General features: G+C 42.8%; 1 protein-coding gene across 2 annotated transcripts in view; it reads right to left on the bottom strand.

The window, feature by feature from the left end:
* il1rapl1a (interleukin 1 receptor accessory protein-like 1a) overlaps positions 1-11228 on the bottom strand; it is a 237149-nt gene extending 225921 nt beyond the window's left edge. For both annotated transcript variants that reach the window (XM_089003081.1, XM_089003082.1), the window contains exon 1: positions 11036-11228. In XM_089003081.1, the coding sequence (XP_088859207.1) occupies positions 11036-11072 (37 nt within the window). In that variant the 5' untranslated portion in view covers positions 11073-11228. The remainder of the gene's footprint in view (positions 1-11035) is intronic.
* Between the last annotated feature and the right edge of the window lie 15970 nt (positions 11229-27198).

Here is a 27198-nt window from a genome sequence, read left to right as displayed (position 1 = left end):
TAGCTTGATAGCTGGATGGATGGATGGATGGATGGATGGATGGATGGATGGATGGATGGATGGATGGATGGATGGATGGATGGATGGATGGATGTATGGAGGTAGGTAGGTAGGTAGGTAGGTAGGTAGGTAGGTAGGTAGGTAGGTAGACAGAAATGTGTTTCAAATGTACTGTAGTTGTAAAGAGATCAAGCATTATCATCATCATTCAGAAACCTCCATTTACCTCATCATTTTTGTTGGTGAACAAAGCGAAAAAAAAAAAAAATGCATCATCCTGTGGAAGCAGGACAGACACACACAAACACACTCACACCCACGCACACGCACACATACATGAAGCTAGGGTACAATACCTCTGAGCAATCCATGACCCAGATCTTCTCCAGAACTCCTCCCCCTGGACTCTTGTCATTATCTCAGGGGCTTTTTGCACAACAATGTATTTAACTGGGATCAACATCTGATTTGTTCCAATTTTGAGAGAAAAAAAGCCAACTTCAAATAACAGGAGATAATCATCTGTTCAAAGCTCCATATGTGGTTAGAAGACAATTCTCAAGTCTAAAGGCAATACTTGAAGTCAGCGGTCCTCCATTTTATTTTTTCTTGTAAGGACGTATTTGAAAGGTCTGCCAGATAAAGAAATACAAAATGACGATTCAACATACTGTAGAACTCACCATGAGTCGAAATGTTGCTGTAATGATGGGAAGCTTGTCGCATTCTTGTCTTGAGGCACTCTATTCTTTGATTCACTTTTTTCAATTGAAAAAAAACAAACAAAATCTTATATTTTAATGCTATTACCACAGTGGACAGTTTAGGATATCAAGTTACAGGGTGCCTAAATCCACACGTCTATCCAACATGCCGGCGAAGGCGGCGTAACGCAGGAATAAAATGACTGGCGGAATGGAAGTCTTCAAAACCAAATTTATTGCGACATACATGTGGTATCTTCAGTTTGGGCGGCACAACGCCAAGCGAGCGCATCCACCTTACGGGGATTCAAATCCCGGCTCAGGCTTTCTTTCTTTCCTGTGTGGAGTTTGCATGTTCTTCCCGTGCTTGCGTGGCTTTTCCCCAAGTCTCTGCTTGCTTCCCACATGTCAAAATCTTGTCTTTAGGTGTGAATGTGTTTTTGTTTTGTCTGCAATTGGCTGAAAAGCCCGCGGGCGGAAGGTGGCACCCGAGGCGACCACATACTCGCACCCCTGCTAAGAACATTGACGCTCATGAAAATATTGAGTGACATCCTCTTGGAGGTTCTCAATGATCAAACCGCTGATTTACGGGAGACTCGGTCACAAGATGGAGTCATGCCATATCACCTAATTAGTTCACATTACATTCGATTAGATTAGATGAACCATCATTTGTCTCACGGTGGAGAAATTTACATTTCACAGCAGAAAAAAAAAACAAAATACAGGAGCTACTGTCAAGGCAGACACACTCGTGGCGCCATCTTCAAGTCAAAAGAACAAAAAGTATGACATCAATAATGTGACACAACACAAAATACACAGTCTTCAATCTTTAGCACTTTCTGCACTCTCTTTGTTGCATGAAGCAGTTCTAGATGAAAGAGGAGAGAATCAAAGCGTCCTTTTCACCAGTGGATCAGGGACATCAGGATGAAATGCGCACAGATTGGATTGGATTAGCCTTTATTAGTCTCGCAGTTGAGAAAATGTCATTTGACGGCAGCAAAGTGATGAAAATGAGAGGAAAGGAAAGGAAGAAGTAGAAAAACAAATACATGAGCTACTGTAAAGTGTCGCTGCTTTTCAGACGCTATTCAATCAGACAGAGTGATCGTTTCGTCATTTAAATAATCACTTTAGCTATTTGTTTGGATATCATTTGAAATGTTGTCATTGTCATTTTTGCGGTCGTCTCTCACTCGCTACTTTTTTACTCCTATTATTTACAAACGCGACGAAATAGCCTATTGATCTTTCAAACTGGCAAACCGAGGAAAATAATCCTCCAATTTCAACGATCAATAAAAGTTAATATGGGACTATCATGTCACGATACTCTATTTTGGGATGGAAAGAAATGTTCCGTTTGGCCTCGTGACAGCCGTTCCTTTGCAAGGAGGTGTTGGAGGGCCCACCGGGGGAGGCAAAGGGTTCAATGCTGGATGTGACCCACGCTCGTCGCCCCCCTGCGGAGTCAATAATGCCACCCTTAGAGCGAGGGCGCGGCGGTGGCAAGCTCTGCTGCATGTGGGAATACAAACGAGGTGAGACTCCGGCAGGGATGGCGCCTGTGAGGCTTGACGCTAACGCTCTCTTTGCCATCCTCCGCATTGAAAATCCCGTTTCACGTCGGCTAACTGCGTCAGATTAAACCAGCGCCACGTAAGGAAGCGAGCGGTGTGTCTGTCTCGCAGATACGTACTTCAGAGAGACATCCTGCATTTTTGTCCCTTCCGCAAGGGGGCAGCATTTGCCTTTTGTCCACGTTAGCGCTTTGTTACAGCTTCAGCTGTTGTTAAAGCGCCATATATATGAATACGTATGTATTGTATTTCTTACATCCGCCCCCCATTTCAAGCTCAGATAACTTCATATAACATACCTCCAGATCAATATAATTTAGGAATTAACTCTTTTTGTCTGATGACAAAAACCCTGGGACTGGAGTGGAGACATTTTTTGTACACAGTCTGGCAGTGAATGACTTAATTTGAGAATGCCAACACCAATTAACCCGCCACATTCCCAAAACGTGCATCTTAGTTGTAGATAGAAAGAGAATTGTCCCTCGGTGTGCATCATTGGTTGACCCATGACCCTAATGAGGACAAGCTGGACACCAAATAGATGGAAGGACGCAAAATCATTTGGTTGATTTCAGGTGAATCTTTCAGATCACTACGACAAGTGCACGAACGCCACAAGATTCTCAATTCATTTTTTTTCTTCTTTTTTTGGGGGCGGATGGAGCAGTAAAAAAAAAAAAGAAGAAGAAGGAGGTATGTGCTGCCAATGTCTGCCGGCAGATTTAATGAAGGTTCCAGCAATAATGTTTGCGCAAACTTTGGTGCCAGACACGCCATTTCCATAACCTTTGCTTAATCACCTGAGCGAGCGCCTTCTTCCATTCAGACGTTCCCTTTTCCGACTTGCCGGGAATCTCATTCATCAATGCCACTCGGCACACCGATATCCGTGACCCTGGCAGCCGGCGCCATATTATCTCTCCTGGTTTCATACGAACCTTTGCGCAGTTGATGAGAGCTTTTGGTTTTTCACTCAGGAAGTCATTGTGTTGACCCACAAGAACCTTTTGGGTTATTGTTCCCATAGAAACTCACGTTTGTCATGTGACCTTTTGTGACTGTTGACGCTGCTAATTAATTACATTTACAAGTCCCAAAAAAAAGCAAAGTGGTTTTCAATGCAACAAAGCAGTGAAAAATGGAACCTAGCAAAGGTAATTAGGGCGGGCAACTTGTTTCATTAGAAGTCACTCACGAGTATAGAAATGCTGCGGAAACAGTTTCCTAAAGCATTTCAATTGGACTTTTGGGCAACTGGACTACATTTTGGAAAGTGCTGTGTGCCGTTTTTAAATGTGTTCGTTCCTCTGAGTGGAATTATTTGGATTCATCATTAAAAATGTTAGCAACTTAATCTGGTGCACGGTAGGACTTTGTCCAACTTTTATTTTGGAGGCGAGCAGATTTGTGATATGTAAAATATATATAATATATATATATATAGAAAATATGTTTTGAAATAGAACATCAGTGAATAGGGAAACATCGGCTTGACTAAATTAGGAGTGCTTTTATGTGTACAATTTGGAGTCCCTGTGGGTCAAATTGTGTCTCTCAGACAAATCATTGGAAAGATTTACGTAGTTGCTTTTCTTGAGATATTTATATCATAGCTGCTCTTGGCTACACCCCATTCACCCTGTCGTCCATGTTCTTGACAATGGAGGCTAATGTGCTACAGAGTCCATTCAACGCAATTCATTGGAAAATGGAATCCTCAATACAATACAATACAATACATATTGTGCTAAATATAAAGTGCTAACATGGACAAAAGGCAAATGCTGCCCCCTTGTGGAAGGCATTGATTTTGCCTTGATTGTTTTAAATGATCAATTCAATAAATAAACTTATGAACTTCATATGAAATGTTCAAGTTACTTATGACTTATGAAATTCACTAGTTTTGAAATTTCTTCCGGTGAGTGAGTGAGTGAGTGAGTGAGTGAGTGAGTGAGTGAGTGAGTGAGTGAGTGAGTGAGTGAGTGAGTGAGTGAGTGAGTGAGTGAGTGAGTGAGTGAGTGAGTGAGTGAGTGAGTGAGTGAGTGACACACTTCTGCCAGTTGAAAGCAACACTCACTATCTGAGCCGCTGGCTATTATGAGGATTTGAGAGAAGATTGTTCCGTCTAAAAATGGATGTCTCATTACCAACTTCATGATGATACTCCTCTGTTTCGTCAGGGAACTTCATTTGATTCAAGTCTATTGTTCCACCAGCACCTTTTACTGATAAAATCGACAATTGTTACATCTTCATGTCCTGTCACCTTTGACCGGTTATTAATTGTCTAATTCCAATGAAGTGCTTCAACCCGTGTTTCATTTCAAACCCTTGTTCACATTGGGGTCACATTTAGTACTGCGAGGCAACCTACCACATTTCCGACACAAAGGAATTCAATGTGGTTCACATCAGTCATAACACGGTGATAAATATTTGAAGATTATATGGAGACACAGCCTCTCGTATGCATATGTAGGCACTCCAAATGTTGTGTACAAGCATGCATCATCTTAGTTCCAGCCCATGTAGAAAATCACACCACACTCGCTGATTCAGAAGTAGCACTACTGAAGGCCTAGGATTGACACGCACTGCCCGCCATTGTTTGAGAATAATGTCATTTGACGTCATTTTAATAGGCCCAAAATTTTGTTGAATATTAAGCCACTTAATAGACAAAGCAACGCCTGCCGCCATCTACAGTCGATGAAATCAACAGCCACCGACACGAAGAAGTCACGCAAATTAGATGGCTATAAAAGCGGCGGCAATGTGAATCAGAGCAGAGGGCAATGATGTCATAGGCAGATGTGCGGATAATTACGAGTTGGAACGAGCGGTGATGTCTTAAAAGGAGATCGGGGGCAATTACGATGATCTAAAGCCACAGAGTTAAGCCCTGAGCACATACCTTCTAATTACCAGGCTAGAGCATGTGTCGCGCAGAGAGCATAATACGTTTGGCACGTTGGCATCATCCAACAACGGCCACAGTGCGGTAATGCCGTGCTTTCAGCATGTACAAGTCCCGATTGCGCCGGCGTCAGCTGCATTTCATCGGCTGTGACGTTGGCCGTTGTCGACGTTGCTGATGGCGTTGAGGGAACCCCATCGTCTGCTTACCCGCTAATCACATGAAATTAATTGCTTTTTTTCTCCTCCCTCGAATTGACGTACGACTCGTTCTGCAAGGAGATCAAACTCTAACACACCCCACCCCTGAGAGGCATATGATTTCATTCGATTGCCATACTTATCAAGCGCAAATAAAGATTAATGAACGCAAGATGGACGCTTCAAACTAATAACACTGGAGTTGCCTTTGAGGCGCTAATTTGTCGAAGGACGCGCCGTTGGATCCATTGGCATTCGCTAATGGTCTGCTCATTGCACTGGTGACGAGAAGCCTGCGTATAGAATATCCGAATGCTTGGAAGCGCTCAAGCGTCCCAAGATCAAGTGGAATTTGAACGCAACGGCAAGGGGGGAACAAATGCTCCCTGGCACCTTCATTGATCAGAGTAAGTATTGATGGCGTTTACCCAAAGGACCAGCTAATAATTAGCTGTGAGAGTCACCAATTGTTGTTTTCTCAAAGCCAACTCGCAATGTATCACCAATGTGCAAGTGACGGAAAGTCAAAACTAACGATTTTTCATGCGGTTCCCCTTAAATCCTACAGGTGCATGCGTGTTTAGTCGTAAACGACGAGGGATGACACCATTTGGTGTTTGGTGTGCTAATGCAAAAAATAATGCTGGCATATATAGCGACGACGTCCAGTGATTAGCGCATGGAGCTCACAGTGCTCGGTCGCGGGTTCGAAATCACCTCTGGTCTTCCAGTGTGGAGTTGGCATGTTCTCCCCGGGCCGCTCTGGGCTTTCTCTGGGTACTCCATCTATGTTTGTATCAAGGGTCAGTCCACATCTTCAGTTTTTATTTGACAAAATAGTGACCAATCTTAAAGGGATTTTGTAGGCATGAGAAATTCAACTCATGCTCGCTATGTTCGCTCCCTATTTTAGTCGCTGTACAACACATGAACAATTGCACGTGATGTCACTCAGCGAACAGCTTTTTCAGTCTTCTTTTCATAGTGACCGTTGTAATAGCAAAAGAAAGCAGGATGTCATTGAACGCAAGGCCTCGGTTACAGTCTCCAGCTTTTCGCATTTGTAACAGGACCAACTCAATTACAACCCGCTAGACCATGTGGGTTATTAATAGCTGCGTGACGTCTGCAGCCCAGTGAAGGTGTTCATGTTGCGAACACGGAGACAGATGCCGGACATTGATGAGTCGTGTGGCGGGTAGGGTGGACGGATCGCGTCCAACTGGCCCGCCGGCGTGTAACTCGTGATTCAAAAGGAAGTCGATGACAACTTCATCGCGCTTGAGTCATCCAGGAAGCCACTGCGATCGCTATCAACTGTCCTTCGTCTCTACGTCCTCTCTTGCTCTGACTGACTTTTCACGTAACGACCGCCTCAATGCGAGATTGAGTAGCACAGTTTGAGATCGGCCTGAGTTTTATGGGCTGTCAAGTCACCCGAAAGCAGCGTTCCTTTCATCCCTTCGTTCACGATCCATTCCAATCAAATCATCTGTGTGTTTATCTTTTATTTCTACCTCTGTCACTCCCTCTGATTGCCAATCAGTCCATCAATATCCATCTGCTCTTTGTGTTATCTGTCCCATAGTCCATAATTTAACATGCTTTTTCTGTCTGTCTGTCATCAGTTCTCATCCATTCTTTCATTCCACCGTCCATCCATCAGCTGCGTTTCATCCCTGAGTCCATCTGTTGATAGATAAAAAGGGACCGATTCACCTCCTCTTTTGGGGTTCAGGGGTCACTCCTGAAGACATATGACTCTGCGGTCGCTTAAGCCATCCACCATGGAATAATCTGCTGGTCAGGAAACATCACCACCAGGGACAGAAAAAGACTGGAGCGCCTGGTCAAGAGGGCCAGTTCTGTCCTGGGCTGCTCGCTGGACTCTCTGGAGGAGGTGGGCTACAGACGGACGCTCACTAAACTAAAGGCTATGATGGACAGCCTCTCCCACCCCCTCCTGCCCACCCTGACAGCACTGGGTAGCTCCTCCAGCCAAAGACTGTTACACCCACGCTGCAAGATGGAGAGGTACCGCCGCTCATTCCTACCAGTTGTTTTTATGAAACATTTGAAACATGCAGTTATACATTTCAGTCTTCTGACATTTCTATTATGCATAGAATATTTTCTTCTTATCTTGTCTCTCTTCACCCCTTTTAATTTTGCTGCTGTCGATTGCAAATGTCCCCATTGTGGGACTATTCATGGTTTTATGATTCTGACATCTACCGTCCTGTAGACGGTTCGGTCCATCCATCTCTTACGCAACCGCAAAATCACTGCATCTCCTCAATCTGAAAGTCACAGGGGTCTGTGATAAAAGTCCAGTTTGTAGTTAGACCAAGGACACAATGGCATACAAGCCGACCCTGCGGCTATGACATTAATGGGATATTGATTTGGATCCTTGCCCGAGCAATGATCAGTCTTGCCTTGATTTTGGCCTGCTGATAAAAAAGCATGTGGAAAAGCCGCCCCCAAAGCAGCAGAAGTGAGGGAGTGTCACATGAAGTGGTCTGTGTGGCGGGCGCTACGCCATCCATCTCCAAAGCAGATAATATCTGTCGGCCAGCGAGATGGTCAATTCCTCAGCGTCCAACTTCACGCAGTGACAAACTCATCAGAGTGTTTAAGTCATACGTCTTCCATGTCCACAAGCAGATTTTTTTTTACCATGCCAAGACGTTGTGTGATATGTATCCTCGGGACACTGTGAGTACAACCCCCTCCTCCCCGCAGAACGACTGTTTGCCCCCAACAGACAGATGGAGACACTCATCCCTCAATTCTTCCCGCATCCTCCCAGGCGGAGCCGTTCATCCCGCCCGGGGGAACATATGTGCCGTTTCTACAAGTAAGTGCACTATCTTGTTATAGTGCCAACGCTCACATCTGAAATATTTGGACACAGAGGGGGAGACGTGTTATCCCGCACACCCCACCACACTTTCTCGCTTTTAGTTGTTTGGTGTGTTAGTAAAGCGCAAGACAAATTAAAGCATTATACATACACATACACCTTATTTGTGAAGTCGTATTGAGCCATGACAGCAAACTTTGAGATATCTATTTATATCTTACATTTGAATTTTTTTTTTTCATTCATTGGGGGTGCGACTTATCCACCAGAAAACAGGGTAGGTAAACTTGAGCCACGTGAGCATTGAAAGTACTACGAAGCAGGTTTGCAATTCCAAAAGAACAGTTCAAAACAAAAGGCTTTTAATTCCGCCTTTTTTTGTCAATGAGGCAACAAGATTTAGTGTCTGAATGTCTGCGATGAGCCTTCGTGATTGCTGGCGCGGGCCAATTACCACTTGGAGCAGTACGATGGCCGAGGACGATTAAAGGCAATTTCCGTGCAGGTGGCGCGCCATTGAACCCATGGCACCCCGCAAGCAGCTTTTCAAGGAGTTTCAAAGAGAGTGGAGCTGAGAGCTCAAGATAACTGTCGGAAGACGGAAGGCAACCTCTGATTGAAAACGGTGTATTTTTCGGATTGTTCAAGAGACAGCGATGGTGCTTTTCCCTTGCCAAATAAGCACTGATGATCATGACAATGTGAAATAGTGTTGTTGATTAATACTGTCGGTGGACAGAGAGAAGCAAGCGGCCTTGGCGCCCGCACAGGAGGGACAAATGGCCACTCCAACGGACTCAAGGATGAAAGAAATAACAAGAGCTTTGACTGTAGTTGAGCCAGCCTTGAGCTCCTTCCAGCACCTCGTCAGCCCAACTATTTTTAAACTCAATGGGCCAAAATGGCACAATGACTTACGTGATTTATATGCATGTCTCTTGATTGCCACACTGCCAATTATGGGGAAAAAAAAATCTTTTTTTTTTTCATGGTGAATATTCTACAGCAATGGGAATAAGACATCATTTGATTGTACGTTATTGTTATTTTCATTCATATATAACCACTACTCCATCAAATAATTTCAAGGGATATTTCCTGTTTGTGCACCATTTGGAGCAGTACAAAGTGAACATTTGATCCAGTACTAATTTGCTAACTTCACCCGTCCATAAATAATGAACATGTTCTATTGACAAACGAATTATAACTGCGTTACAGAAAATGGACGGATTACAGTACAGACGCTCCCCAACTTACGAAGGAGATACGTTCTGAACGACTGTTTGTACGGTGAATTTGTTCCTAAGTTGCTTGAGTGCTATATTTCGTATGGAATGTATGTTTAAGGCTTAGATAAGTATGTTAAGGTTCATATAAGTCATCTGTATTGGTTTGTACTGAAATACAAACATTTAATAAAATATATGCTCTAAAATGATATGTACATGTACAACTCGAGAGAATACTACATGTTACTACAAACTCGAATGTTTGGAAGAATGCAGGAATGCTGGAAAACAAGATATTGGCGCTGATCAGTCAGGCCATCATCGTGCATGATGGCTGATGGTCATCGAAGAAGGGCGTGTGGAAAATGAGCGCACAGCAAATGAACTGCAGCGTGTGTGCGTGCGTGTGTGTGTGTGATTAAAAGACTTTTGTGAAAGTAATTTGCAGCTACTGTAGCATAAAATGGAGGTTGCTTTGGAACAGTTGCTTCCATTTTGTGAGGACCATGAGGACTTTTGAAAATTTAATGAGGATCCAAATTGGCCCCATTTTCCCTCCTTCTCAATCATGAACAAGATCTGCTTTTGTACAAGTGCACATGTCGGATAAATAGCAGAGCAGGAAATGCACGCGCCGTTAATCACTGACGCCCACAATGATGGAATGCTCCACCATGAAATCTCTTCGCTCTTATTTTCATCGCCCTTGACCATTAAAATGAATGGAAATGCCACTAACTCATTTGCTGCCATTTCCGAAAGTATTTGAGAATTGAAAAGAGTGACGCGGAGCGGCATGCACGATTTTCTTCGGTTTTGTTTGTTTACGTCTGTGTAAGCTCGCAGTCGTACAGGAGTGGTCCATCGGTGAAAAGGTTTCTTCAGCCGTCATCTGGACTTCTTTGGAGGTGTCGGACGTTTCGCTTCTTATCCAAGAGGCTTCGTCAGCGAGCTAAAATCTTTTGCTGGTAGCTTTGGCCCTATATATATATCCCTACTGTCCAGACGTGGCGGTGCCAGACTCTGCTATGATTGGTCCCTGCCCTCAGGTTGGGGGGGGGGGGGAGCAGAGGACTACTCACTGTGGCTACACTGATGACTTCTATTGTCCTGCCCTAGTATGGTGTCTACGAGTGGCCTGATTTCCCCATATGATCTGTTATCACCTGATCAGCATAACTAAGCCTATGTTGCCTAAGTAGTCTGTTGTACAAACGATCCAAATTGAACCTCACCCCACCGTGGCGATTTAGTGAAGGCTTTTGCTGTTTTATGAACATAGCTTCTTTGATTTTCCCCTCATAGTCGTCAAATGAGCGCTTGCTAGCTTTTAGGTGCATATGTACTGCAGATTGAGTTCTTTCAAAACATTTTTAGGCGGACCAAAACATAAAGAAAAAGCACTTTTGTTGTTTCACAAATGAAAACTAAAGAGAGATGGAGACTTTTGTTGTTTGGAGGTTGTGTTGTTGTGCTACTTTCCTTGCGTATGTGTGTGCAAGGCAACAGAGATTGGCCTACTTGTTGTTGAGATGGTGGCGCTCCACGTGTGTCTCATTGATGATCAGGCAGGGAGACATTGAGGTGACGGCTGTTCTGCCCGTCGCCCTCACGCTCGTCGTCTTGCACTACGACAAATTCAGCCGACGTGACAGCCGAGAGCGGCCTGAATAGAATGGACGCAAGCTTCCATCCTGAAAAGTGGCTCTGGCAAGTTTCTGAGAAGACACAAAAGAGAAGGGTTGATTTGCGAGAAGAGACACGTGACAGCTTTTTTTCCCTCGTTTAGATGCGTGAAAGTTGTGAGGTGAGACAGACAGCGGCCTCCATGCGAGTACACGGAGGAGGTTTCCATCCTCCAAAGGCGCCATTTTGCATTGCTTCCGGCGCAACGCCTCCGCAGATGATTTACAAATTCAACAAAGACAATTGGAGTCTAGGTCCTTTGAGGCCTTCAAAAGCTTCTGCTTGTGAAGCCTCCGTGGACTGCGTGGAGACATTTGGATTGGATTGGTGTGAATTTAGAGACCACGCGCACCAGAAATGAAATCACGCGGCTGAAAATGTGACCTTCGGGGGATCCGTTCTGTGGATTTGGACACATGAACGTGTCAGGAGAGTTATCACATCTACATCCAGCGCCATCGACATCCTTTAATGATCACAATGAGAAGAGAGAAGCGCCGATGCGTATGTGGAACGACTGCGGCTTGGAATTGAAGCGGATTTACAGGAGATGCGAGACAATCTCTCTCCATCAATGGATGCTACAGCTTCGTGTTTGCTTTCAACATTTAGCTTGTAGCAGACATGCACATTTCCCCTTGTAGTCCCGGATCCATTGGTGAAAAGGACACTTTGCTCATCTCCTCTTTCATCTAGAACTGCTTCATACAACAAAGAGGATGCAGAAAAGTGCTTAAGATTGAATGTTGTGCCACATTATTTGTTAATTAGGTTTTTGTTGTTGTTTTGACTTCACGATGGCGCCACTGCTGTATTTGTTTTTCTACTTCTTCCTTTCCTTTCATCTTACTTTCATCACTTTGCTGCTATGAAATGTAAATTTCTCCACTGCGAGACTAATAAAGGCTAATCCACTGCAATTAAATGGCCGCCTCAAAAACAGCAAACTTTTCAGGTATGGGTGAGTAAGACATGCTTATATATATTTTGTTGTTGTTGTTGTTGTTGTTTTACTCACGATAGACATGCTAACCAAATGTCAAATTCCACAGCCGTTTTCTTTTGCTGACTTCCAATTTGTTTTGCCATCACTCTAATATGAGCTCCAGTTGGTCAAAAATGAAAAGAAAGTAATTTGACGTGAAAAGTTGACAGGCTTAATGCGACCCACGAAGGGTGACCCGACATATTTCCTTCATTTGCATGAGGGAGTTAATGGCTCTTCACAATTGCCTGGTCAGCAGCAGCAGCAGCAGCGTCAAGTGCAAAGTGATGACAGTGGTGTATCCATGCTGCAGTTGCTACTGAGAGTGAGAAGAAAAAATAAAAAACATTGTTTTTGGCAAACGAGTCGCTGCGCATGCGGCATATTCCTAACAAATTACATTTGTCATTAGCATGACCAAAGTGAAGCTAAAATGTCACAAGTCGGTAGGTGGCTCCTCAAGTATCCCCGAGTCTGAAAGCAAATGTGTTTTTTCAGCCCACTTGGATTCAACAGGAAACTTAAAGGACAACCGACGTCACTTTTTTGTTTGCTAACTGACATCAGAAAAACGTTTTATAGCATTTAAAATACCCAAAACACGCAGGCTGATATTTTTAGTCAAATGCAAAACACCAATAAAAGTGACGTAAAGTGTCCAAAATCTGCAAAAAATTGAGCTGCGAATTGGGCATTTTCAGAAAGTCCCGCCCCCAGTTGGTGACGTCACGCCAAGAAGTCTTGCCTTGCTCGAGAATCAAAACAATGGCTTCAGATTCGGAAATGATGCTTTCTTGTTACACATCAGTTATGAATATGATTCAAATAGTTCTGAAGAGGAAAGTACGAGTGTTTGCAATCGATTAACAAGGTCTTCCGGGTCATTTCGACGGATCAAGACTGATGTGTAGCGTCACAGAAAATGCAGAAGATGGCGCCAGATCTCCGTTTATTTTTCAGCTTGGAATTTTTGTCAACGAATACCATTGCGTTATTGATGTGTTTACCTTCTAATCTCGCCATCAACGCAGATCAACGCGAAGTTTTCAGACCAAACAAAGTACCGCAAAATGCATTGAGGTGATGCAAGGTATGTCCTTTCTCGCACAGGGGCGTTCCTTCAGTGACGTAGGGTGAGGACTCGTCACCAACTCAAAAACAAGACTTCTTGAATATTCAGCGCGAGTCTTAAAAGGTAAAATATAGCGATATGCGGTGGAATCTTTGTCAAATACGCTCAGCAGAAGTCATTTGAAGCGATTTTACAAATTATGGACACAACTTGTCCGGAGACGTCGGTTGTCCTTCAACAGATTCTTTTGACTTAGAGCGATTAGCATGATGTGCTAGCTTACTTTTCTTATACACCTGAAAGAACACGTGTTCCATATTTGCGATGAGCGATTACCTAGCCTCTTTGGCGCAATCTATCACACGGCACTTAAAACACATTTCTGGTTTTGAAGCAGAAAACAACAACAAGTGAATGGCTGCATTCATTGGATTTACTAATCACTCTGCTGTGTAATTATGTTGTTCTGCCATAGAGGTGTGGGAAATTACATCTTTTCACCAATGTTAAAGGTGTGTGTGTGGGGGGGGGGGGGTGCTTTTAATAAACGCTCTAATCAATTTGAGCGAGGGGAGGTATTCATTTCTTTACAAGCAAAAAAACCCCGAAAGGCACAGCTGCAGAATGGCACTAAAAGAAGCAGGTGCAGGTGCTTTCTGCAGTCATATTTACAACTTCCAACTACCATCAGGTTGAAAAGAAATTCAAGACACTTTCTTGAAATCGCAAATTGGAAGGAAAAAGAGGAATTTCTCTGGCTGTTGGTTCCACGTAATCCAAGACACCTTGAATGGAGATGGATCCGGATTGTTTTTCAGCATTTTTGGCCATGACATTCATCAAGGAGGAGACTGTGCTGAGTGGTTGTGCCTTTTCGTCAGGACGAATATGCCAGCACTGTTTTTGATTGGGAGATTTGGGAGTAATGGGCAGCATTTTTACAGTCACACTTTGTTCGGCGGAAAGGTCGGTGCTGTTGGAAAGTCTGCAGCGGGATGGATGCATGGCTTGAGGAGCCCGCGATGAGAAGAAAGGAGCGTGAGCGCAGAGTGCCGATGCGTATGTGGAAGTGTCGGGGCTTGGAATTGAAGTGGATTTACAGGAGATGTGAGACAATCTCTTTTCGCCAATGGATGCTACAGTTTCGTGTTTGCTTTCAACATTTAGCTTGTAGTAAATTATGCAATTTCCATCACGTTTCTGATCCACTGGTGAAAAGGACGCTTTAATCATCTCCTCGTTCATCTAGAACGGCTTCATACGACAAAGATGGTGCAGAAAAGTGCTTGAGATTGAATGACTGTCTGTGTCTTTTGCGTTGTGTGACGTTATTTGTTATTTAGTTGTTTTGACTTCAAGATGGCGGCGTGAGAGTGGCTGCCTTTGCGCCTGCTCATGTATTTTGTTTTTCTACTTCTTTCTTTCCTTTCCTCATCCTTTCAAAACTTTGCTGGTCTAAAATGTTAATTTCTCCACTGCGAGACCAATAAAGGCTAATCCAATCCAATGAACAACACGCTATCCAATTAAAAACAATGTTTGGAAAAAACGACAACAATTATTTAATTGCTTGATTAATTGTATATTTGTCCCACAGTGTTGTCATCGATTTGGGAGCGTCAACCACAACTTCACGAGAAAATACAAAATGGCTGTGTGTTGAGTCCTCGTGTGACATGACGACTTTTAATGTGATCCTACATTCATGGTGAAAGACCCGTGAAGGCCTGCATACGCATAGCAAGGTGAGCACCTGATTGGGGCTTTTCCCTCTTGTCGCCCTCGATAAACACAGCACTGTCATCCTCCCTTTTCCGGAGTGACTGTCAGGACCCCCCCCCCCCTTCCACCATCGCTCGCCTCGCGGTCACGTTCCGCTTTGAACTGTGAAATAAGCTCATCCGTGATGCAGAGGCCTCCCTCCCTTTCCGTAGATTGCACCCTCTCTTTCCATCTTTAGCCTCCAGCATCACTTGGGGCAATGTGATAACACACTTTTGAGAGCCCCCCCAACCCCCCAAATGCAGCATATTCACTCTATTAGCTATAAGAAAGGAATGATTCATCCATGCGAACGTGGGTCACTGCGTCATACGGTGCTCTTTAAATGTGGTCATGTGATATGTGAGCGCTTCCGGATGATGACGGGAGGGGGCCATATGCCATTTTGGTGAAATGATGGGGGATTATAATAATGTGGATGGTATGGAAGAACCGTTGTCATGATGAAGGGATTCTCAAGAGTAGGCGAGAGTCAAGAAAATAAAAAGGAAAGAATGATGACATGGTTTTGTTTTGGGGGAAAATGTCATCAATTCAAAAGCATTCTTTTCTTACAAGAGGGGAAAAACTGGCATTTTCAGATGTAGAAATGATCAGAAACATTTTAAAAATAGTGAACCAACTATTTCCAGCTGCTCATAATGTCAATCAATCAAAGGTGGAATTGGACAGGGAAAAGTTCCTTTAATGCCTGAGCCAATTCATAGAACCATTCAAAAAAAGTTACAAACATGTTGATAAGATACAGAGCAACTGTTTCATTGTTGAAAAAAGTATTGTGGACAACCGACGCCTCGGGACAAGTTGTGTCCATAATTTGTCAAATGACTTCTACTGAGCGTATTTGACAAAGATTCCACCGCATGTCGCTATATTTTACCTTTTAAGACTTCAAGAAGTCGTGTTTTCCAGTTGATGACGATGCCTGACGTGACGTCACAAATGGAACGCCCCTGACCGAGAAAGCTACACGCAATGCATCTTGTGGTACTTTGTTTGCTCTGAAATTAGAAGGAACACACACACACACAACGCGATGGTGAATCGTTGTTTGTTGCACCAAGACTACTATTTGATACTAGTTGGCACAAATTCCCAGCAGAAAACTCAGCCCATTTCCAATGGAGCGGAGCCGTTGTGTGCATTTTCTGGGAGCTACATTGGAGTCCAGATGCCAGAAGGACTTCTTGAATCGATGTCAAACATTTCTGCTTTCCTCTTCAGAACTATTTGAATCATATTCATAACTGGATGCGTAACAAGAAAGCATATTATCCGAATCTGAAGCCATTGTTTTGACTCATAAGCAATGTGAGACGTCTTGGCGTGACGTCACCAACTGGGGGCGGGACTTTCTGAAAATGCCCAATTCGCAGCTCAATTTTTTGCAGAATTTGGACACTTTACGTCACTTTTATTGGTGTTTTGCATTTGACTAAAAATATCAGCCTGCGTGTTTTGGGTATTTTAAATGCTATAAAACGTTTTTCTGATGTCAGTTAGGAGACAAAGAAGTGGTGTCGGTTGTCCTTTAAGGGAGTCACGTAGTTGCCCTCGTGTTGAGCTTATTGCCGAGCTTATTGCCAAGCTTGCCCTTTGCATGGTACGAGCCATGAGATGTTAAGTCGTCGTGGCTTGCGTTTGTCTCTTTGCATAAAGTTGGAGGTTGGCTCTTTGAAGGGACAGTCTGTCTTTGCGGATGACAGTCAAAGCTCAGATGTGGTTGAAAGAGCCTACCTGGGCCCTTTCAAGACGCCTCGCCATCTTGCTTTCAGCAAGCTCAAAGGTAGCTGGAGGACAAAAGGATGAACTGACATCCAGTATTATTTGCTCATCGCTGATGGCTAATTGGAACTTTTCCTGCCTACAAATTCCAAGTAACACACGTGTGATTGTCTTTTCCTTCATTTAATGACAATAACAAATGGCGTCCAAAACGCTGGCGCTTGAAATGGGGGCAGCTTTAAAAAATACAATACATATTGATTTCTATAGCGCTTTAGCAGCTGAAGATTTAATAAAGCGCGAACGTGGACAAAATGCAAATGCTGCCCCCTTGTGTAAGAAAAAACCTGCCAGAGGTCTGAGCAGTGCTTTATCGGCAACCCTCGCGAGAAAAACCAAAACCTGAACAAATTTGCAAATGGCGCTCCACGTCACTCTTTTCAATTCCCGAATAAATTCGGATATGTCGGAGGTTATGTCATGTCTGTCACGAAACACGATCGAAATGTTGGAAAATTGCTATTTTCACGTGACTTTTGATGGGTTTTGTCACGTATGTTCACTGCACGTTCAATGGAATGAGGGTTCGTCCGTTTTATGTCACAGCTGCCGCGAATGAGCAAAATAACCGCCAGCTTTTGCTAATGGCCAAATAATACACCGCTACGGAGGGAACCTCCCTTTGTTTTCACCCGCGCATTTAAAAAATGGACTCCTTTACACAAACTGAAATGCTAAAAGCAAAGTTCTTAATGAAGAACTTTTTGTGTGCACATTACAAAACAAGTTTCCGCGAGCAACTAAAGTTCAATAGCTGTGAAAGTGCATAAAAGCTTTGAGGCTAACTGTCTAACGGCTAACGGGCAGCCTCGAAAAATGGGAAAAGTGCTGATTAGCTGCCATTTGCTTTCTAGTTTTCTGTTCTGACAAAGACATGCTCATCAAATGTAAACACTATAAGAACAAAAAAATGTTGAAATACAAGTAAGCGCTTGACATTTCAGCGGGGGTAGAATAGTTCTTCACAGGCCATCTGCGTGTTTGCGTGACGCAAAAAAAAAAGAGAGAAAATACAGAAGCAGGTCAAGAGTAGAAATTGATGGAAAATAAGAACGTTGATAATTCATGTTTTTGGGGGCTATGGAATAAATAAGTTATCGGTTGTGGCCTAAAGGCGCGGAGGGCATAAGGGGGCGCAGATGCTCCCAAGGCCGACGGGAGAATCACGGAGGAGGTTGAGGGCGAGACAAAGAGGGACATGTGAGGAATGAGAAGGCAAAGAGACGCACGCCGGCCGCTTCAAAAGTCAACTCTGGTGCCACCGTGGCAACATCCGGCCTGCCGAGTAGCTATGCAGACGTCAGCTTCCTGTCCTTCTCTCACCTCCAAAACGGAGTCAAATCTCTTCATCTGTGCATTTGTCATTCAAAAAGATACCGCACCTGGTATTAATGACCTGAAAAATCACACCCGCTTGTGCGTAGTTCCACAACTTAGCGCCCTCTGTTGGACAAAACAGGAAGTTACCCAGTAAATCAGAATCAGAATCAGAATACCTTTATTCGTCCCGCGATGGTGAAATTTGCAGTCCACAGCAGCAATTGAAGAGGGATGGGGTTAAATGGTTGAAGGTCCAATCAATTCTCCCGCAGCCAGAATAGTGATAAGAGGGGGGCCTTGACAGAAAATATTCAGCGGGGTGATAACATCTCAGTGTGGGGTGTACATGCACAATTTATGAAATACGGTTAAATGCGCGCATATCCACAACAGTGACCATTGCATTTTTCCGCCCTATTATTCAAGGGCCTTATATTCAAAATATAAATGTTAATTAAAGGACAACCGACGTCTCCGGACAAGTTGTGTCCATAATTTGTAAAATGGCTTCAAATGACTTCTACTGAGCGCATATAGCTAGATTTTCCCTTTTAAGACTCGCGCTGAATATTCCGAAAGTCTTGTTTTGAGTTGGTGACGAGTCTGTACGTGATGTCACTGAAGGAACGCCCCTGACCCAAAAAAAAGACACATTGTAGCAGTCCTTCCATCACGTCAATGTATTTTGCTGTACTTGTTTGGTCTGGGGACCTCGCGTTGCACCCAAAAGCCGCCAGAAGAGGGCGTCCAAGCTCCATATAAGGAATTTATCAGCCTGTGGAAACGGAGGTGGCCACAGGAGGTCGCCATTTTGTGCCTCTTTTTTGTCTCAATGTTGCCTCAAAATGGCACGGAATAAATTCTTTAATGGATTGCAAACATGTATGCTTTCCTCTTCAGAACTATTTGAATCATATTCATAACTGGATGTGCAACAAGAAAGCATATTCTCCCAATCTGAAGCCATTGTTTTGATTCTCCAGCAATGCAAGACGTCACAAAGTGGGGGCGGGACTTTCTGAAAATGCCCAATTGGCAGCTCAATTTTTTGCAGATTTTGGACACTTGAAGTCATCTTGATTGGTGTTCTGCATTTGACTCAAAATATCAGCCTGCGTCTTTTGGCTATTTCAGATGCTATCAAACGTTATTCTGTTGGTTGTCCTTTAAGGGAAGCTTGAATCTGAATCATTTGGATTCCGCTGGGTGGACGTGGAAGTTATTTGCCGGCTGGATTCCGCAGGCGGCGTGCTTTCCATCGCCCATTCTTATCAGCGCAGACAGCAGAAACGAGCAGCCAATAATAACATCTTTTGTGTAGCCACTTGTAAAAACTCTCTTCCCATCAGCGAGAGCGAGCGAGGACACTTGCCCGAGATTAAGTGGGAGGGAGAAGACACAAAACACATTAGGGTATCCTGCTAGCTTGCTATTCGGGGGGGCGTGCAGGTAAAAACAACAACCAAAGTGATTGTGCAGATGTGGTGGTGGTTTAGCTGATGCAATGACCATCCATTTGTCATCAATGCAAACAGCTGCTCGCTCGCGGCTGATCGTAAAATGCTATTAGGCAAAGTCTGCTCAAGCGGCGGCGAGCAGACAAATCGTTGCATCTTTGAAACTCAGCCATGAACAAAAGAGGCGAGAGCTATCACCCAGACGTGAAAATGCGTGACGCTTGTTCAAAGGGATTGCGGACGAGCCTCAGCTCAGCAAATCGTTCGTTTTAGAAGAAGAAGGCGCGGACGGGGCGCTTGTTCGACATCAACAACAACCGCGTGGGCTAATTAGCGGGCGGACGACAGACAGTTTGGAAGTGCCGTTAAAAACCGAGTGTCTCAGGAAAACAACGCCCGAGGGAGTCAAATTAGAAACGGGGGCTAGCGGGAAGCTAATCGCTCATTTGGAGCATTCAAAATTCCCCGCGGCCATTGCATCAGATGGTATATGGCGATATGAACCAAGATGTATTGTATTGTATTGTATTTTGGACAGCTGCCCTCATTTCAAGCTCCTATTGCTAAATTGAGTGACAATGACAAAAACCCTGGCACTGGACTGGACACATTTTTGCACATCGTCTGGCAGTGAATGGGTTAAGACTGAACAACTGTGTTTTTTTGTGTTGTGTCACATAATTAGTTCATTAGTTTTTTTTGTTGTTGTTGATTTGACTTCATTCAGGTCATGTATGTTGTTTTTCTACTTCTTCCTTTCCTTTCTTCATACTTTGATCACTTTGCTGCTGCGAAATGTCAATGTCTCCACTGCGAGATGATCCAAATGATGAGAGCGACTGTTTGACTTCCTCGTTATTGTCGGCAAGTGGGCGTGGCTTTCCTATGCAATTTGTTTGGAGACCTTAGCCATTTCTTTAGCCCTGATTATTATTATTATTATGAATATTATTATATGAAGTTTATGCTGCATTATATTTTATTTGACATTGGCGAGAGTTCAACCTTGGCTTGCTTCAACATGATATAAAGTCACACATCTTGCGTAATGAGACTTGTGCAAAATGCAAAAATCAGACTCTCACTACCCGCAAATGTTACATTCCGTACCCGCTGTTTTTTTCTTCTTTCTTTAATGCTCCAAATTCTTCCGTTTTTTTTGGTCTTTTATTCATGGCTGTCGCTGCTTTGCTTCAAGTCAAAGTCAGTCTCTCTCGTCTCGTCTCGTCTCGTCTCGTCTTTCTCTCCGTGCTCGTCATTCGGCCGCCATCTTATCATTCCCCAAATGACGTCTCAGTGCACTCAGTGAGTAAAGAGGCAACCCGAAGAGGATTAGTGAGCACATCTTTAATCATTATTGGTCATTCAAGAGATAGAAAAACGACGTCCTTCTTTCAAATGATTGTATTTGGAGATGGGCACTGCATTTAGTGCATTTAGAATAGTCGTGCTCAAACGGGTGATTGATTGAACGTCGTTATTTGCATATTTATTCTATGGATTGATTTTCTTTGCCCCTCCCTGTTTCAGATAAACAAATAAATTCATCAATAAATACATAAATGGATTCATAAATGAAAGGATAAATACATAAATAAGACATAAGATAACATAAATAAATAAACACAAAATAAGTAAATTGATAGATAGATCAATAAATAAATGGATAAATAAATAAATAAAGCATTTCATTTATAAGCGCCTTTCAAAACTCTCAAGGATACTTTACAGTCACAGGATATTTTTTCTGTGGGTGAGCAGCGGCAGCCACACGCGCCAGCGTTCACTCAACCCCGCGTTTATATTTATAAATACAGTATATATATATATATATATATATATATATATATATGTGTGTGTGTGTACAGTAAAGTCTCGTTATATCAATATCGGTTATATCGATAGTACTGCTTATTCCGATACTATTTCTATGAACACAAGGAGAAAATTTACATGCCGCAGGATGGGATATATCGATAGTCCGCTTATATCTATATTTTTTTCGACTCCCGAGAATATCGATATAACGAGACTTTACTGTAATACATAAATACATAAACAAATACACACACAATAAATAAATACATAACGAGATACATAAATAAAAGGGTAAATAAATAAATAAGACATAAGAAAAGATAAATGAATAAACAAAAAATAAGTACATTAATAAATAGATAAACACATTGATAAACAAATGGATGGATAAATGAATAAATAAATAAATATGGATATGATTTGGCCCACTGCAAGGCAAACAGTGTCCACATAATTGCAGATCATCTTTAAAACACGCGTGGCTCAGTCACAGGTCACAAAGTCAAGCACTGTGTGAAAGACCCGAAATCTCAAATAACGATGCCATTTTGGTTTACACTCACTATAATAATGCAACAAACAGTTTCAGATTTCATAACTCGTAGTCCTTCCAAATAATACTACGATGTGATCATGCAACATTTAGTCCGTTTTTAGTGTCGTAACGGCCCGTGACAATTCCTTCCGACGTATTCAGACACAGCGACTATTTTAGCAACTCTTCTGTTGATCTTGTCTGATCATTTCTCGCTTCCTCTGCTTGATTTATTTGAGCAGCAAATCAAATGCTCTTTCTGACTGAGGCTGCACGTGACTCCACAAACTAGCGGATTTCCAATCATTTCCTCCGCTGATCGCGGACGCACGGATTCCTGCGGGTGGAATCTATCCGATTGTATCACATTGCAGCTTCCAATTGTCCGGGATGTGTTTATCTGGCGTTATCCGAGCTACGGGAGCAGAGCTGTTAAGCGACGTCGGGAGGGTGCTGGGGAAAAACAAATCTTTTGCAAGCACGACATCTTTCAGCGCAGGCACGCAGATAGCACGCGGCCACGCCATCGACTGACGGAGAAAGTGAGCAAACAAAGACGCTCGCCATTGAGACGCTAATGAAGAAGAATAGATGACGTAACGGCTTGACAACAACTAGTGTTGATCATCAGCTGCTTAACTAGCGGATGACCTTTGCGACTCCAACCGGGGAAGGAAAGACAGACTTCAGTACTTCGGGAATCGCAAAGCAACATGAAAGGGCACAGCGGCAAGAGTCACTTTTTTTTTTAAGTAACCGTGACGGAAATCAACGAGGAAAAGGCCAAAGTCGCCATTGCGTGCCACAGACACTTCATTAGCTTGCAAAAGAATACTCCACTAAAACGCTGGCCTTCACATTCAGAAGTTAGATAGCACAGTGATCGTGAATAATGATAATGACTAATATGATAATCATGAGTCACGATAGTGATAGTGAAGTGAGTCCTTTCATCACTTTGCTGCTGTGAAATGTAAATTTCTCCACTGAGAAACTAATAAAGGCAAAACCATCCATCCATGCCTCAGCTCACAAATTTAATTGGTTCCCAGAAAGTGTGTGTAAGGGAAAAGTTCGTCTTCCAAACATTCATTTCCCATAAGAAAACATTAAAACGAGAACAATCCGTTCCCAGGTCCCCATTAAAAATGATTTTCTGCTAAATAAGCCTTAAAACTACATGAAATAGACCATATTTTATGTATAATAAATGTGCCATTGTATTGCAATTAAAGAAATAAACTGTACAGTATAATAAAGTATTTTTTTTACCTTTGTGATGGTCGTTGATGTAGTAGCGATAATACCCTCACACACTGTCCCCTGCTAGCTGCTTTTCATGAATCCAAAGCAACAGAAGTTTTTCTACCTCTTCTATTGCCTGAGAGCATTGCTTAGACAACACAAAAACATTTCATTCATTTCAAGCTCATATAACTCCAGATCCATATAGCTAAGGAATGAACTATTTTTTTCTGATGAAAGAAGAGAGTCAAAGGTTTCTTACGCTGCATTGAATATTTATGTAGTCCGAAAAGTCAATATTCCGTAGGTCATGCAATTTGAGTGAAAATGACAAAAACCCTGGCACTGCAAAGGACACATTTTTTTGTACATCTGGCAGTGAATGACTTGAAAGAGAGCGATTCATTTTCTTAGATTGATCAATTAATTTGTCCATGTGACTATTAATATCTACTGATGAGCAAATACGACATTTATCAAGTTGTGACCTTGCGGCTCAATGCCGACAATATGAATATGGGCCATGAAAAAATGAATCGTCTAATATTCTTTGGATTTTGATTTTTATACGGCATTATCTCTCTGAATGTAGCAAACTCTTGTTTCCAAGCTAGTAGACAAAACAGAATCATGTTGCCCAGAGGCGCTGTGCCACGATCTTCGTACGCAAGTAAGCCTGTGCTAACTTGAGTAAATCCACCGCGTCGTCGGAACTATTTCAAGATGCTGGGATCAATTGACAAAATCTGCGGTGATGTCCATAACATCATGTCGTGCATTTGCGGGTGAATTGCATACAATTCACCCGCGTAACATCGCAGAACACGCCGTTGGCGCTTCGCAACGTGTAAATGTGAGCAGCAATCAATGCGGGTCGACCTTTGAGGCCTTTACAGCAAAGAAAATTCACAGCCGTCTCATGAGCGCTCGCGACAGACGCCGACTCATGCTGAGGGACGCACAACAAAATACAACAACATTAAGATTAAACAAACAAATACAAAAACAAACAAATAAATGCATACATACATTTGAACAAACATATACAAATACGTATAACTAAATAAATATATCATAAATAAATCAGTTGATAAATAAACACATAATAAACAAATACAAAAATTAAATAAATAAACACAAATGAATAAATATATCAATAAAAATGTAATAAAAAATAAATACACTGATTTATAAATAAATAAACAAACAAATAAATACATAAATACATACATACATAATACATAAACAACTAAATAAATACACAAATAAATAAATAAATAAATACATACATACATACATACATACATACATACATAAATATTGTTCTTTTAATTGTAAAGTGTAGTTGGGTGATTTTGAAAGGCGCTTAATAAATCAAATGTATTATTATTACTATTATTATCAGAAATATAAATAAATACATAAATAAACATCAATTGATAAATAAATACATACAAAATAAACACAAAAAATAAAAACAAATATCCAAATGAATGAATATCTAAATGAATAAATAAATAACTGGATGTATTGATTTTTAAATAAATAACTAAATAAATGGGTCGAGATGATTTTGTTTTTCAAGCAATTGCTTGATGAAGTATAGTTGAATACATGAAATCATTTCCCCCCCCCCCATGTGTGCGTATACAGTAGAGGGGTCACGCGATGTCACGTGACATCCCATGTAACCCTCGACAAGCTCTCACGTAGTCGTATATGATTGAGAAGTATCGATTCGACAAGAGAGGAACGTCATGAACCCTCGGATATGCGCTTTCTGACTGTTGCCTGGCAACATATGTGCTTGAAAACAACTACTTAGTTTACCGATGAAATACGTTGATGTCCTCGGGCAAAAGTCCTTGGACGTACATACTGGAAGTGTCAGGGTTGAGGGAGACCCTGCAGACCTAAGCTTGCTGCTGAAGAAGTTCACCAAGTAAAGTGCTCCACCTGTCGCCAAATCTCCGTCCGATAAATCATCTTTGCGTCATCACGTGGCTGAATGACTGACGTTGCCAAACAACAAATTTGGATTCAAATAGTTGCCCGCGCCGCTCCCATTATCCCAAGTTATTCCAAATGCATTGCTTTTAAAGCCAGTTAAGCTGTTTTCTCGGCTAGAAGATGGCCGCATCAGCAAGAAGTTGAGTGCGGAAGAGAAAAAAAAAGGGTACAAAGGCAGCTGTAAAGTCTTCTCTCGGGGTCGGCGTCCCAAATTGAGATGCACTTTGTGTCTGAGGTAACTTTGCGTGACTCCCGTGCGCCAGCAAATCATTCGAGGGGCCCCCATTTGGACACGGGGCTCTTCACCTCCACGGTGTCAGCCCGCCCGCCACTTTGCGGCGTGGCCTGAAAGCGTCCGTCAGGTGGAGCCTGACCCATGTGACTCGACAGTTGGCGGGCTTGACATTAAGTGGGACCTACGCCTGCCCCGAAAAGCCTCTGAGATGACTTCTACCCCCACCCAGCACGTATCCGGAGCCTTGTATAGCTGCTCATCTGGATGCACATCCAAATGCCGTACTTTTACAATCGTTGTAAAGACAATCTCCCCTTTACTCATTTATATGGTGGCTGTTTATTTATTGAACTAGAGAGAGTACAAGGCGCTCTCATAGAGGCTTGTTTTATTCATCATTTTTTTTGGTCGCTGTTGCATATCTAAATATTCAAATCTAACAGAAATTCTTGACTAAAAATAAGTCGGTGATTTGGTAGGCCATGTTGGAAGGAAGTCCAAGATGGCGCCCGTGTAGGCGGCCGTCACCGAGTGCTCTCACGAGTCGAGTTTTGTTGCGTTGTCACGTGGAACGGATCCGCATTGTTTTTCAGCATTTTGGGCCACGTCAATCATCAAGGAGAGACTCTTTACGGCAGCGCAGCCGTGCCAGCACAGTTTTTGATTTGGGAGGAATGTCTGTGCCTGACGTGACGTCACGTCTGGAACGCACCTGACCGAGAAAGCGACACACAATGCATTTTGGGTACTTTGTTTGGTCTGAAAATACCGTGTTGATTGCGAAATTAGAAGAAAAACGACATAAATAACGCGATGATGAATCGTGTGTCGCAGCCAATTGCGATAACACGCATAAAGAAGGTGTAAGTTGACGTCAATTCCCCAGCGGACAAATCAGCCCATTTCCAACTGAGCTTGTGCGCCATCTTGTGCATTTTCTGGGCACTACATTGGAGTACCGACAACTCGAATTTACACGGAAGGACTTCTTTAATGGATTGCAAACATGTATGCTTTCCTCTTCAGAACTATTTGAATCATATTCATAATTGGATGAGTCAAGAGAGAGCATCTTCTCCCAATCTGAACTCTGTGAAACATTGTTTTGATTCTGGAGCAAGGCAGTTTGTGACCAATAGTGACGTCACGAACAATGGGGCGGGACTTTCTGAATCTGCCCAGTTCCGAGCTCATTTTGTGGCAGTTTTGGGACACTTGAAGTCATTTTTTTCTGGTGTTTTGCATTTCACCAAAAATATCATCCTGCGTGTTTTGGCTATTTTAGATGCTATCAAACGTTTTTCTGATGTCAGTTAGGAAACGAAAAAAAAATGGTGTCGCTTGTCCTTTAAATCAATAGCCATAATGTATGTACTTGAAGCTCAAATAAATCAATGTCAGCCCGAGAGAGAAAGAGGGGGGGGGGGGGAAATAAAGAAATAGATAAAGTAAACAAAGTCGCAGTTACAGAAGGCGCAGAGCAGAGAAGAATGGAATATTTGCCAAGTGTTTGAAATGCAGCGAATCTCCGTGCAGGTCAAGGGCGGGCCAGATGCTCATGAATACAGTTAAGTTGCGGAGACGCGGGACGTTATGCGGGGTGAACTTTTGAAAAGCTCAAGGTCACTTCCTGTTTATTCCAATGCGCCGGCCCATCTGCTCTCGTTGTGGCAAGCCAACATGACAGCAACAATTTAGCTTGCGTTGTTTTTTTTCTCCCTTACATCTTGAAGACTATTGTGACAAACTTCTGC

This window comes from Hippocampus bargibanti, linkage group LG08 (genome assembly GCF_051943395.1).
Source record: "Hippocampus bargibanti isolate YZ-2025 linkage group LG08, ASM5194339v1, whole genome shotgun sequence".
Lineage (NCBI taxonomy): Eukaryota > Metazoa > Chordata > Actinopteri > Syngnathiformes > Syngnathidae > Hippocampus > Hippocampus bargibanti.
This window is presented reverse-complemented; position numbering and strand designations above follow the sequence as displayed.